This window comes from Sander vitreus, chromosome 17 (assembly GCF_031162955.1).
Source record: "Sander vitreus isolate 19-12246 chromosome 17, sanVit1, whole genome shotgun sequence".
NCBI classification, from domain to species: domain Eukaryota; kingdom Metazoa; phylum Chordata; class Actinopteri; order Perciformes; family Percidae; genus Sander; species Sander vitreus.
In genome coordinates, this window is record NC_135871.1 from 21,559,324 (window position 1) to 21,572,862 (window position 13,539).

The 13,539-nt window shown below is 41.7% G+C and overlaps 1 protein-coding gene across 2 annotated transcripts in view; it reads right to left on the reverse strand.

The window, feature by feature from the left end:
- The window catches only part of grid1a (glutamate receptor, ionotropic, delta 1a), a 253,081-nt gene extending 240,537 nt beyond the window's left edge, over window positions 1-12,544 (reverse strand). For both annotated transcript variants that reach the window (XM_078273281.1, XM_078273280.1), the window contains exons 1-2: window positions 12,466-12,544; window positions 10,699-10,854 (exon numbers count right to left, since the gene is read on the reverse strand). In XM_078273281.1, coding sequence (XP_078129407.1) covers window positions 10,699-10,854; window positions 12,466-12,544 — 235 coding nt within the window. The remainder of the gene's footprint in view (window positions 1-10,698; window positions 10,855-12,465) is intronic.
- Between the last annotated feature and the right edge of the window lie 995 nt (window positions 12,545-13,539).

Genomic DNA, 13,539 nt, shown 5'->3' on the forward strand with positions numbered 1-13,539 from the left:
ACCTTGTAAGCACAAATGCAAAGCGGTAGGTCTTAGGCGCATAATGTGGGCATCGGCTTTTGTTCATGTATGTGAAGTGGAATATACAGTAGATTGGAGGATGTGGTGATTAAATAGTCTCTCTCAGCCAGTCACATTGATCAGGCTGTTCTAATGAACCATTCATAAGGCAGCAACCGCTAGTGGCCGTACTACCTATGACCGGAGCACCTAGTATAAGACCATGAAAATCCACATAGGGAGGGTGTGGGGATGGGGTATGATGAATCAACCCCAAAACACAGGACTTTCAAGCAGGGGAGCGTAGTTCCTGTCCTGGAAGTATTACTTAGTCCAATTTTTCCCCCAGTCTGACACCCCTGCCCACAATAACACACAAACACACACAAATATGTCAACATTCAAGACAAGGTACACAAAAATGTACCAAACATGACAGGTAAAACACACTCAATTACACACACAGTAAACGCTATGACGTGTACACTCTTATTATTTACACAGTTCTAATGTGCTTCTCATTTCTTTGCAGGAAAAGTAAACATGCAGTGATTGAAGTGACAGCGGAAAACTGTCGCAGCAAAATCCTTTGCAAACATGTTGTTTAAGGCAAACAAAATGACTGCATGTCTCAGGATGACATGATAATGTGTGAAGATGAACCTGCTGTCTTGTTCAAGTGAAATAATGCATCATCTACATTGCCTTGGGTTTGAAAAGGCTTAAAGAGGCAAACAGCACATTAATGCTACTCTTTTCGTAAACTCTTTCTCTGAGTGAAGTGCTCCTCCTTATCATGTAAAACCATCCAGCTGAGGTTAAAGGTAAATGGCCCAGTCAGAAGCATTAGTGCTTGCTTGAAACCTCTTCTATGCTGTGAAAAAAAAGTTCAGATAGTGAAACCTTTGTTAATGTGAGCACACTTTCCTTCCCAAAAAGATCAAAAATCTGGTTCAACCTAATAAAAAAACTACCTAAAAAAAACAACTGACAAAATGAAGAAAAGATCCAGCACCCTATATTATTTTCACAGACACAGTTTACCCTCTAAATGTGAAGGCATTAGACCTGTACAGATACAGCAGATAAGCTAACAGTAATGCCGATGACAGCTCGTACAACAGGATACATATACAGTGGACGGAATACTGCTGCAATAATACCATGACTCTACCCTGCATGAAGGTGGCTAATATATCCCTTTGAGACAAAGGTTGGATTTTGGAAAATATTCACAACATTCACATTTGCACAAATGGGTTTAATCAGTCTCAGCATGTAAAAATAATTGTGGTTTTATGCATGAATTTGCAACTGTAAAATCATAGACAGATAACACATTTACATTTTCTTACTACGCACTAATTAAGGGGGACATATTGTGTATATGGCTTTCTTTGATTTATTTGTTATCTATATATCTTTAGCCACACTAGCGCTGTGGCTTTAAGAATGGCAATGTTGGTCCATCAGTCCCCCAGACTAAAATAGCTCAATAACTACCAGATGGATTACCATGAAATTTGGAACAGATACTGCGGTGCCTTAGAGGGCAAATCCTAATTACTTTGGTGATCCTCCAACCTTTCATCAAGCATCCCAACCAGGTCGATTATTTCACTTGTCCAGACGGATTGGCGCAAACCTTTGTACAGACATTCATGGTTCCCAGATGGTGTATCCTTCTGACTTTGGTGATCCCATGACATTCCCTTTAGTGCCATTATGAGGTTCATATGTGTGCTCTTTAGTGAAATGTATCAACACATATTGGATGGACTGCCATGAAATTGAACACACGTTTAACTGATGATAAGAGTCTGGGTTGTGCTCCTAGCTCAGAGCTAAAATGTCAAAGCACTGTGGAGTGCCTTTGCGGCTTCAGCTCTGATAGCAGGGGTGGCCATCACAATGGACATCAAACCAAAGTAATTTGCAACATATACATATTCATGGTAAGATTCTTACTTTAAAGTTTAGGATATGTCTTTAAACTCAAAATGCAAAAATAATTATGAAAGGGTGCCATGGTTTTAGGAACCACTTCTGTAAAGAAATATGCCTGTCATCAGTTGGAGGGACAAACATGAGCTGGTCACGTTGGTGTGTTGTTGTTTTTTTCTGAATAAAGCCATCTAATGAATTGCTCTTTACATTGAGATAATTAAAAGAAAAAGAGAGATTCAATGAATTCTGTGGCGTGGGATTTCAAAAGCTTGTTCTAGTGATGATTAAAACCTAACAATAACACCTAGCTTTGATAGGACATAAGGAGAACTCACATACTTGTAATGGGTTAGTACAACAGAATGGTAATGTAATAGATAGATAACATGACAAATCGTGGCCTACTAACTGTAATACTGAAATATGTACTCAGCTCATTTTTTCGAAACAATTACAAATTCATTATTTATCTGAGACTTATCTTCAGCTGAGACAATCTGTCTGTGCTCTGGTGTGTTTTTTATCACTATTCCAATAAATTGCATTTACAGGCAATGACAGGTTAAACATCCCATGTAAAAGAGAGTAACAGCTGTCATGGATCATGTACTGTTACAGTAAAAGGGAAAACACAAGATGAATGAGCAATTAAATGAGTGAGTCAAAGAATATATTATTATGTTTATCATTACGAGTTCAAAAAAGCTGAGTTATATTGCAATGGCTTGTGATGATTTTCAATGTAGAATAGAGTAAGTTATGCCTTAGCCAAACTGTTTGAATTACATCTTAGGATGCATATTTGACCCAGTTTTCAGTGATGCCTGCATGTTTCGCCCTCTACACTCTTTTAGGCTTTCACTCATGAGGTTTAAGCTGGGTTTTGATTTCACTCGGAGAGGGCTTACGCACTAGCTTAGCCTCATCTTTGAATAAAATCCATGTTGCCTGGGCATTGTAGAGGCCCATGGCAGTGAGAGAGAAACAGAGAGTCAGATACTCAGCGAGTAAGAATTTGGAGGGAGTCTTGTGACAGATGGTCCCTCTCGGTATCCGTGTCTGTGGGCAGCAATGCAACCAATGGCTCCCAAATACATTTTGGCATCTCTTCATCAATGAGGCTAGTGAGTCAAGTCTGCAGTTTCGAATGACTTCGCCCCTCTTGTCTTCCATAAGGCCCCAAATTTCACAGCCTCTGCTTCTTTTTTCCCCTGCATTATCTTTCCCTCTGCCTTCTGCCATCTCCATCATCCTGCTTTCTCCCTCATCATCACGCTTGCTCACCAGTTCACTCTGCTTCACCGTTTTACCCACACTAAGACTCCAATTCCACCCCACATCTCACCCCCTACATCTCCCTCCTCCGTCTGTCTGAAAAGAGTGTAAAGTCGGAGATAGCTGCGCAGCATTTCTTTGGCTGACTCCTTAAAAGGATTTTCTTGGGGGCTGATTTTCTGCTCCTTGTCTTCTTTCCTGGAATGAAGTCTTCTTGCCGCCAATGGTGCAGGTGGTGGGTAGTAAATTATACACACTTTCCTTTGAGCTAGTCAGCATCAGAAGTGAGTGGAGGGGGGGTTACACCCTGCCATTCCCGGACTATTATCACCACACACTTCCTCCCACCAAACCAGCACCATTTTTCAAAAACATCCACAAAAGCGAACCTGTGTCTATAAAACCACCACAATACATCATAGCATACACACGTAAAGGCATATATTCATATCACGATGCACAAACAAGCAAATCCTCCCCGACCATTGATACACCCACTCTACCTCAGCCACCCTCCCAGTCGCTGTCATCTCAGCAGCTCAATAAAGTCGATGCATAACAGTGTGTTCAAAGAGAAATGATGATCGTATCATGTAGGACTGCGATGTATTACAACAGAACGGACAGAGGCCGGAGGGCTCATCTGCATCAATCTGATTGGACAGGACATCTCCTTTGGGCATCCTCTGTCTCTGTCTCTGTCTCTGTCTCTCTCTCACTCTCTCTCTCTCTCAGTCCCTCTTGCTCTAACAGGTAGAGTAGTATTGATGGCCAATCCCCAGCAGTGGTTGGGAGCTGTTTGGGGGTCGTGGCAATGCACTAACATCTGTCACAGGGTTCTCTACAGCTCGTTATAAATCTGTCACACCAGAGAAGACAGGAACATGAATAAGAAATGGGGCTGAGAGACCTGTGAAAGGGAAAGCATATGTTGTAGGGTCATGTGTATGTGTAACAGGCAGCCTGTTGAGTTATGTATGGCATGCAAGCAGGTGTTCTGATAGCCATACATTTTTTGGTCTTTAAGCCATTCCTCGTACATCAGATGCTGCTGTCATATCGTAAAATCAATACAGGTGGTAAATGTCTTTCAAACAACAATTACAGAAACAGGCCAGGATAAATTTGGTCGCCTGATAGTTTGATGTCATTGTCTGACAGTGCTAAATGACCCAAATAATATTCTCTGATGCCAAATTTTAGAAATGTGTGCGCACCAAAGGAGGAACAAACAGTTGCGCATTAATCAAGATTTGTATTCAAAATGTATCCACTTTTCAAATGTGTTTTTCCTGCATTTGTCCTTCAGAGACAGACAACCATCATACCACCCAGAAGCCATTAGTCAGCCTTATACACAATGACCCCCAGAACATCCTCAATCAAACATGCCAGTGTGAAAAGCGATGAGAATACTTTGAAATCAGCCCTCAGCTGTCTGCTGGCAGCATGGGGAGTGTGATGAATACATAAACGCACAAAGGCCCAGCATGACTGCCACTTTCTAATTTGCTCAATACACTAATTCTGTTTAAATCAAACATAACTTTCTTAAAATACCTGCAAAAAAATCTGTTGAAATATTTCAGCGAGCAAAGCAGTGCATTGCTCTCACTCTCTTTATTTATTTATATTGTATTTGGAAAAGAAATGTGTCTGTGCTTAAATTAGAAGATTACTAAAATCCCTGCTCATGGTGACATTTAGCACGCTGCCGATGATTCCTTTGAATACAGATCAGACGTGGCATTTAAGTGAATTGACGTTTTTCTCGAAGTTAATCAGCAGACCAAGCCTTCTGACTCAAAAGCCATAATCTTTCAAAGTCTTCATGTTTTTTAAATTTTTATAATTGGATACTTAGAAATGTCTCTGTGCTCCTTTCAAGAGTACTTTGAGAACTGCCAAATGTATGTGACACAGAGATATCCCACTGCAGGAGAGTAATACTGACCGGCTGTTCCTGTGCAGCACAGAGGACAAAACCTGTAGGCCTATACTAAGCAGATCCAGCATTTAACAGCCATGACCTCCCTCTGTCTCCCTTCCTTCATTCGTCTCGCTCTTTCTGCAGCAGTTGCCAGACATCGCTGACTCTGGCTATTCTAAAAGAAAAGCTGGAGAAATACATATTCTTTTGTGTGTGTGTCATTCCACAGCGGACTACAGGTTCCATTGGGCCTCCCCTGTGTCATCCACACTGTATGGTGTGAATGGCACAGGTATAGAGGGACAAGTATAGGTTTGTAATCCACAGAACTGCACTGTCCATTACATAACAGGTGCAGTGTGACAAAGAAGTAGAATTTTGTATTGGAAGTCTCTTCCAGGAGATAAGATGAGTTGTAAGGAAGCAGACAACAATCAAGTATAACAGTAATGTAGAGTAAGCAATCAGCAGGGAACCAAACAATCACAACACTTAACATACAGTACTGCAATAATATCCACAACACATAAAAACATGGCACTTTGCACAAATACAATACCAACACGTGCAAGCCCTGTGATATACTGTTAATCACACATTCTTCGTTGCACTTTTTCACAACAAATGCAAGAACAGTCCACACAAGCCCAGCAGCAATGTGGGCATCTCTCACTGTGTTATCAGAAGCTTAAACCAATAGGATGGCACAAGTTCAAGACACAACTTTTCAGGCTATCAGGAGGTAGGACATCCATTTTCAAGTGTGTTTGTTTGTGTGTGTCAGAGTTCGTTCAACCAATCCAAAATCCGGACAAATCCTTATCCACTGGTTGGTTTGTTTTTTGTGCTACTACTGAACCATTTGGAGTGGCAGAAGACAGACGTGTTCAACAATTTTTTCATTACTTTTCATATAAATTAAATGTTCTGCTTATATGCTACCTAATCAGTTTCGACTGGGTGGGCTCTAGGGGGAGGCGTGCCCTGTAAAGTCAGCCTATCATAGCTGGTAGATATTTGGTTAATCTGACAATAAATATAATGAAGATCAGCTAAACCAGTTTGTAAGTCTATTATGTGTTTATTTACTTCTTAAATGCAAATGTGTGGATGTCTTTATAACCAAATCATATTTTTTAAACTGGCTGAGCTAATCTTTCCAGTTACCCTGTGGCAACAGCAGAAGTAGCCTGTCTAGTCTGGAATTACCGGATTATTATTATTATTATTATTATTATTATTGATTATTATTATTATTATGGATTGGCTAAAAAGAGTAGGCCTAATACTCAGCCTTTCTAATAGTTGTTCTTCTAAACAAGAATTAAACATTTTCTTTACCACAAACTGGACCAACAGTGTGCAACCAACAAAGGTTAAGATGACGTATGACGGATGCTGAGTAGTGGGGCTTACACTGTGAGGGACTAAATGGTAAAAGGTATACCTCTGCCGCAACATCACTTAGCTGATTAGGGTACCAGCAGGCCTTTATACAGCCCATTGGGGAGCTTATGACGAATTAAAATAACCACTGGGTAATTAACAGTAGCTGGTAAAATGACCTGACCCCCCCCCCCCTTGTGTAGAGCTGGTAAAAAGACATTAAAAAACAAAAGCAAAACCATTAACAAGATTTATGCAGCATTATTAAAATCAACGAGACAATGATAGCGAAATGGCAGTATTCCATCACGTTTAGAGCACGGCAAGTGATGAGTTGTCAAGCAGACAATCAGATGGAAGATATTACATTTCCCATGCCAACACTTTCAAAGCCATTATTTAATTAATTTTTTTTTAAAGATAATTTTTTTGGGGGCTTTTCCCTTTTATTGTAGTGACAGTAGATAGATGTGAAAGGGGGAGAGAGATGGGGGAATGACATGCTGCAAAGGGCCGCAGGTTGGATTTGAACCCGGGCTGCTGCAGGATTTAGCCAACATGGGGTGAATGCTCTTACTGGGTGAGCTAGAGGACTGCTCCGCTGGCAGCTTAGCTTAGCACGGATCCTGAAGGTAATCGGCTCCAGCTAGCCTACTGCTCTAAATAAGTGACAAAATAACGCCAACATGTTCCTATTTACATGTTGTGATTTGTATAGTCACAGGGCGTACAAATAACAAGGTCACATGAGACACAGCCATCTTCTAACCGTATATAAACTGGGAACTATATTCTCAGAAAGGCTAGGTTAGCAGGCCCGACCGGGCTCATTTATCCCGTTTCCATGTAGTTGTATTGTTGTCGGCCGCGGCAGGCGAGGAAGGCGGGGAGGAAGGAGAAGCAAGGACACCGGTCGGGCCTGCTAGCCTGGCTAAGAAAACTACTACACAAATCGCCACTGCCAAGACTCCTACTCACCAACGCCAGATCGATGTCACACACAATAGATGAGCTACATATACACATGAAACTGCTGCGTGATGATTATCATTGAAGCCTGGCTGAATACACTCATCCCAGACGGCAGCTAGCAGCTGGCAGCTAGCAGGACGAGCAAGCGGCAGGATGTCTGAGTTGTCACGTAAGAGCCCTGTTCATGTTGCACAGACATTATAATTGCAATTTGTGTCTGATAAGACTGCTGTTTTAGCTAACTGGGAGCTATGGGCATTAGCTGCAGCAACTCCAGTTTGCTAGGACCGATTCTGTTTGTTTTTCTTGCTATCGACAGTACTCATATATTTATAGCGATCAAGATTAACGTAAAAATTGCCCAGAGTTCTCCTTTAATAGGCTGTGGTCATGCTCTGAACTTCAACTTTCTCAAGTTATTACAGACTTTGCTGATGCTCTCGTCCCTGCAAGATCCAGACTGGCTCTCCCGAGTGATGACTGGCTGTTACGAGATAAGTGAGGCATTAACATTAAAATTGATCAGAATGGCAGTACATGCAGTTAAATCGTGCATAGCCACATTATGGGAGTCATCACAACCATTCCTTCCAGAGACAAATGTGTACAATTTAAAAAAAAAAAAACATGATTTTGACTATTTGTTATCGTCCTTGCCAGTGCCTTATCTTGATCTCTATAAAGTACAAGAACTGAGGGGAAAAGTAATAAATATGGGGTGGGGCTGTTCCACTAACCACATTCTGTGATAGTATTGCAAGCTGATGGCATCTAAAAACCTTGTGATCAGATAAGCTATTACCAAAATAGATAGATATTATTCTGAGTTTTTGCTCCTGGTGTTAAAATCACCCTATTCATCCTCTCCAGTTGCTCCAGCCTATAAATAGGACAGTATCTGCCAGTTGTGTGGTTAAGCAGTATATCCAGCCTTGAGCTGTCATCTTTAAATGATAAGAGCATGGGAAGAACTGAATAGTTGAGTGTTTCTGTGTGCATGGTGTCGGAGTGACATCCTCGTTAATATATGTTCAACCAGTGCAAGGACAAAGAAAGCCAAAGGACAAACATGACGCTGCAACTACTCCTCTCACTTGGCTGGCAAATTTTCCTCATCACCTCACTCCTATCTTAACTCTCCTCATGCTCTCGTTTTGTCCACTCATGTTTATTCAGGTCTTGATCATAATTCTCCTCTCTCTACTGGTACTCATGGGTATTTTTTTTATCCTCATTGCTCTTCTCACCCTTAATTGCCATGCTTTTCTTCTTTTCTACAGCCACTATCTTCTCCATCCACCCCACCACCCGTTCACTCCCTGTTTACCTCCACCCACCCCTCCCTATTTGCCAAGCTCCTGTCACTGCAGTGGGATGACAGTGAACAAAAGCGCAAAACAAAAGGTCAGCTTATCCCAGTTGTCACTCAACACTCACAACCCTGCCTTGTGTCTAGTACAAGAGTCCAGGGCCACCCATTGATTCTCACGTCAACGACTGCACATTATTAAACTCTCACCAGAAACTAATCACTAATCACCCACTTCTGTGAATATTTGATAATCAGGAGCCTAACCGTAAACAGTAATTAATCATGTTAAATGATACCCAATCAAGGCTAACGAAAGGCAATTCAAGCAGAGGAAGTAAGCTCTGAATAATTTTCAATGAGCAGTAGAAAGCTCTGCAGTTACAAATTCTATTCACATCTTTAATGTTTTGTACAGCACCATTAACAACTTCTATATGTCCTTAGGCTTCTGTACAGGCATGCCATTGTGTTATAACACAATGTAATGTAATTAAAATATTATCTAGGGGATTGTCAATAAAACAACTTTAAGATAATTAATAAGAGTTCAGTGTGCATATTCTCCACCAAGTCTAGTTGTAAACACTTGATTTGTTTTTTAAAAGAAATCAGAGCACTGCACAAATGGCAAATTATTTGCTGGAAAGTCGTTTAATTACTATACTTTTTTATCCCAAGCTACATTAACTGGTAAACTAGCCATCTTTTTTATTTTATCTCTGCAGCAGCAACCTGGATTATCTCCTCTGTATACTTCAGGTTTATTTAAAGAGCCTGAATGCCACTTCGCTTCATGTGAGCCCAATCAGGATTTAAGTTTACAAAAGTAATGTGAATTATAATACTAGATATCTGTGACATCGTTGAAGACCACAACTAAATTACATGGGATAATTATAACAATAAAATGGAATTTCACTATTGAGGGATTAATAAAGTGCTTTTTTCTTTAAAAGGCATGCCATATTGTCTTTCTGTGCCTGACAAGGGCACTATGAATAGCAATGACTCATCAAGGCCTTTGTGCAACTTTGTGGGGGAAAGTACAGGCTGGTAACTAAGTGCAGGGAACATAAACAGCATTTAAAGGTCCCTATGAACCTATTAAAGTCTTAATGATTAAGGAAGAATTTTTAATCACTTTTTGCAGTGAACTGTATAACAGCACCTTTCAATGACTGAGCGAGATGACCTTGACTAAAATAATTTCTTTGCTAATTTCCTGTCTGGTTTGTGGAGGTGTGTGCATTCTAAGCACTCATGCGGAATTCAAATGAGGCATTTCAGACATTTTAAGGAAAAAGACTGAAGGGTGATACATGTGCATGAACAAGATTGCAGTGCTCATCCTTCAAAGGAGACATAAAAACTAGAAATATTTTTCTCTCCTGCAATTACAGAAGTGAGTATTGGTGCTGGAATTATATTTGATCATCTGATCAAATGATTTGTATTGCACGTAACATATCCTTAGCTGCTGTGCTCTAACTCAATGCTTCCACCTAGCTTTTCAACCACAGAAGACACCTTGCTTTAGTACAGTGGAACAGCACTTTGCAGCTGGCAACACACACACACACACACACACACACACACACAGAACCATTGCATTGTACTCACAGAGGCACATGGATTATCATCAATATACCCGAGCAACAACACTGACTGATCAACATGCAAAATGAACAACATCAGCTCATGGCCCAAAAAACGGGCAAGATCAAGCCAGTCAAGACTTTTACCATCAGACTTCTTGCCTGCTCATAACTAAAAGCGACTGAGCAAAGGTGACTGCCTCTTTGACGTACCATGTGGGCCCAAGTAATCAAATCAAATAGCAGGGGAAATGTATTGCGATTGGGGGAATCGCGCTTACCTTCCTGCACAGCCTGGAAAGGGTTGTTTGGCTCGATAAGTTTCACAGAGTGGGTGATTTTCTCGCTCTGCAGAATGTCATCGTTCAGACTCAGATCTGAGATGGCAAGTTGGAAAATCTCGTCATCTCTGCCAGCGTTTTCCTCGAATATGGCACCTGTTGAATTAAATAATCACAGGTTATTTCGAGAGAAAACGCGAAGAGGTGAAGTAGAGTTGAAGGTGGAGGAAGTAGTAAATGAGTTGTACCTTCATTAATGGACCATCGCTATATTACATACTAAATAGAAGCTTTTAATGTTATTGTCCAAAACAAGTCAAAGTGATGCATACTTTTATAATTGCAAGTGGAATATATCTTTTCGTTGTGGTTTATTTCGCCTTGCGCAATATGTGCGTCTCAAGATTTCAGCACCATGGAGAGCGACACGCCACGTCACAAAAACTACTTTGATGCATAAAGTAGCCAGAATTAGAAAAAGAAATGGCTGTCGTGTCTACTAGATCGATGGCACGCTAGCCAATATGCATTATAGGCATAGTGTGGGAGGCATGCTGAAGCTTAACTGTCTCTCCCCCTCCCCTCTTTCTCCCTCTTTCTTCCTCTGTTTATGGCATCAGCTGCTATTGGGAGACGCACATAATATATCACAAAAAAGGTTTCAGGAAATGAAAAGTATAATTGGGGTACCCTAACGTTATACGAGTCATCAGCCAATATTATCTGGATGGAGTCCCACCTCAGTATTGAGCCAGTGACTGAGCACCTGCTGCTTGCCAGACTGTTGCAGTAAACTGTGAACACCAGCAGCAGCAGCTACAGCAGCAGCGGAGGGGCACCGAGACGAATTTGCTCACAGTGACATTGATATTTTTATCTGAGATTACAGATCGACATTATAAGTGGCTACGTAGCTGTGTGCATGAAAAGGGGACACAAACCAAAGCAATTACTCAATGTGTGTGTGTGTGTGTGTGTGTGTGTGTGTGTGTGTGTGTGTGTGTGTGTGTGTGTGTGTGTGTGTGTTTGTGCGTGTGGATCATGTATGTATTTTAAAACTGTGATATGCAATGCGATGTTTAGGGACAAACAGAATCATTTGAACATCATTATGAGTTTAAAGCATTCCCCCATTTCTGAAAAAAAGGCAGCTCTGGTTTTAAGTTTGAGAACAAGGAGGCTCTATGCGTTTTGCATCTCTAAAACGAAACTCCACTGACATTCCCTCTGTCTTGTTATTGACATTGCAGTCACGTTCCGGTGAAAGTTGAGGCTTGTCGGTTACAGACAAGAGGTAGCTTGGTCTAAAAAAGCCTCAGCCATTTGGCTATTAGACATTAATTTCGTCAAAGCTTCGACGATACAGGCCTTCTTACTGTAGTCCGTGTTTTGAATGCAAAATTGCAATTTAGAGGCCGACATTGGTGAGATTTAGATCTGAAGCTAGCATTAATGCGTTAATTTGCCATCGAAAAGTGTAAGAAACGCGTGCAGAAATAGGATAAACTAAATAACTGTATAACATACAGAAAATAGCTGTGGCAGTAAAGGTCAGCGGCATGGCCGCATACAAAACGCCAACTTTTCAACTCGCATGTGAGTCAAAGTCTTGCTTAAACACAGAATACAAGCTGAATTGACTATGTATCCCGCCCTCTCACCAAAATTCTGTGATCAACACAGTATGCACTGGCTGAGCTTTATCCCCGCACGCTTTGTCTTTACACCTGTCTAACCAAACAGCGTGCTGTTTTATCGGACACTTACCGATATGTATGATGGAGTCCGCTTTGGCCGAATTGCATTGCAATATCCACAGGGAAAGGCAGATCAGCAGCAACTCCATCTCGGGATTTCAGCGAAGCGGCTCATCCAAGCTTTGCTCGGCTGTCCTGTACTGTCCAAATGGAGCACCCAAAGAAAAAGAAAAAAAGATGATCAAAACCCAGTGCAAAACAGAACCGCGGTCCTCCTCCTGGCAGACCAGACCCGCATGAAACCCTACAGAAATTATCAGTTTTTTTCCTCTTTTTTTTTTAACCAACAAAAACAAGCAGACCGCAGGAAGGTGGGATCAAAAAGACGAGGAAGAACCGACGGGTCCCGAGGTATGACTGAAGGTAGCCCGATGAGAAAGACCGGCGTTACCTATCTCACTCTCGCCTCTCTCCCTGCGCTCCGGCGTCTAAAGCGTGGCAAGCAGCAAAAAATGCGGAGGAGGGACACCCCTCTAACTACACACGGAGAGACGCTCACATACACACTAGGCTACTAAAACACACACACACACACACACACACGCACACACACACGCACACACACACACACACACACACACGCACACACGCACACACACACACACACACACACACGCTCACACGCACACACACACACACACACACACACACACACACACACACACACACACTTCAGTTCTGTCTCGATCACGTGACTGCAGAGACTTCACGACTCAGCTGCTGTCCCGACAAGCTGGGTAGAAATGATTTGGACTAGCCGGAGAAAGACGCTTGAAGAGCAGATATCCTATTTAAACACATGATTGGAGGTAACAAAAAGTCTATCAGCCTATATACTGAAAAGAAAGACAAGTGCGTGACAAAGCTCACGCGCAAAACCAAACATAAATTGGCTCGAGAGATGAAAAGTCGACGGCGGTGTAAACAGTTTACTTTTGGAGAAGTTGCCGTTTTCCAGGGATGATGTGAGGGCACAGAGCGGCTGAGACACATTTTCAGCGTAGTACTTCACTGGCGACGGAGCGCAGCTGATGTGGCAGAGAAAAGGATTTACAAACCATGTTCCTCGGCGAGGGCTGATCGA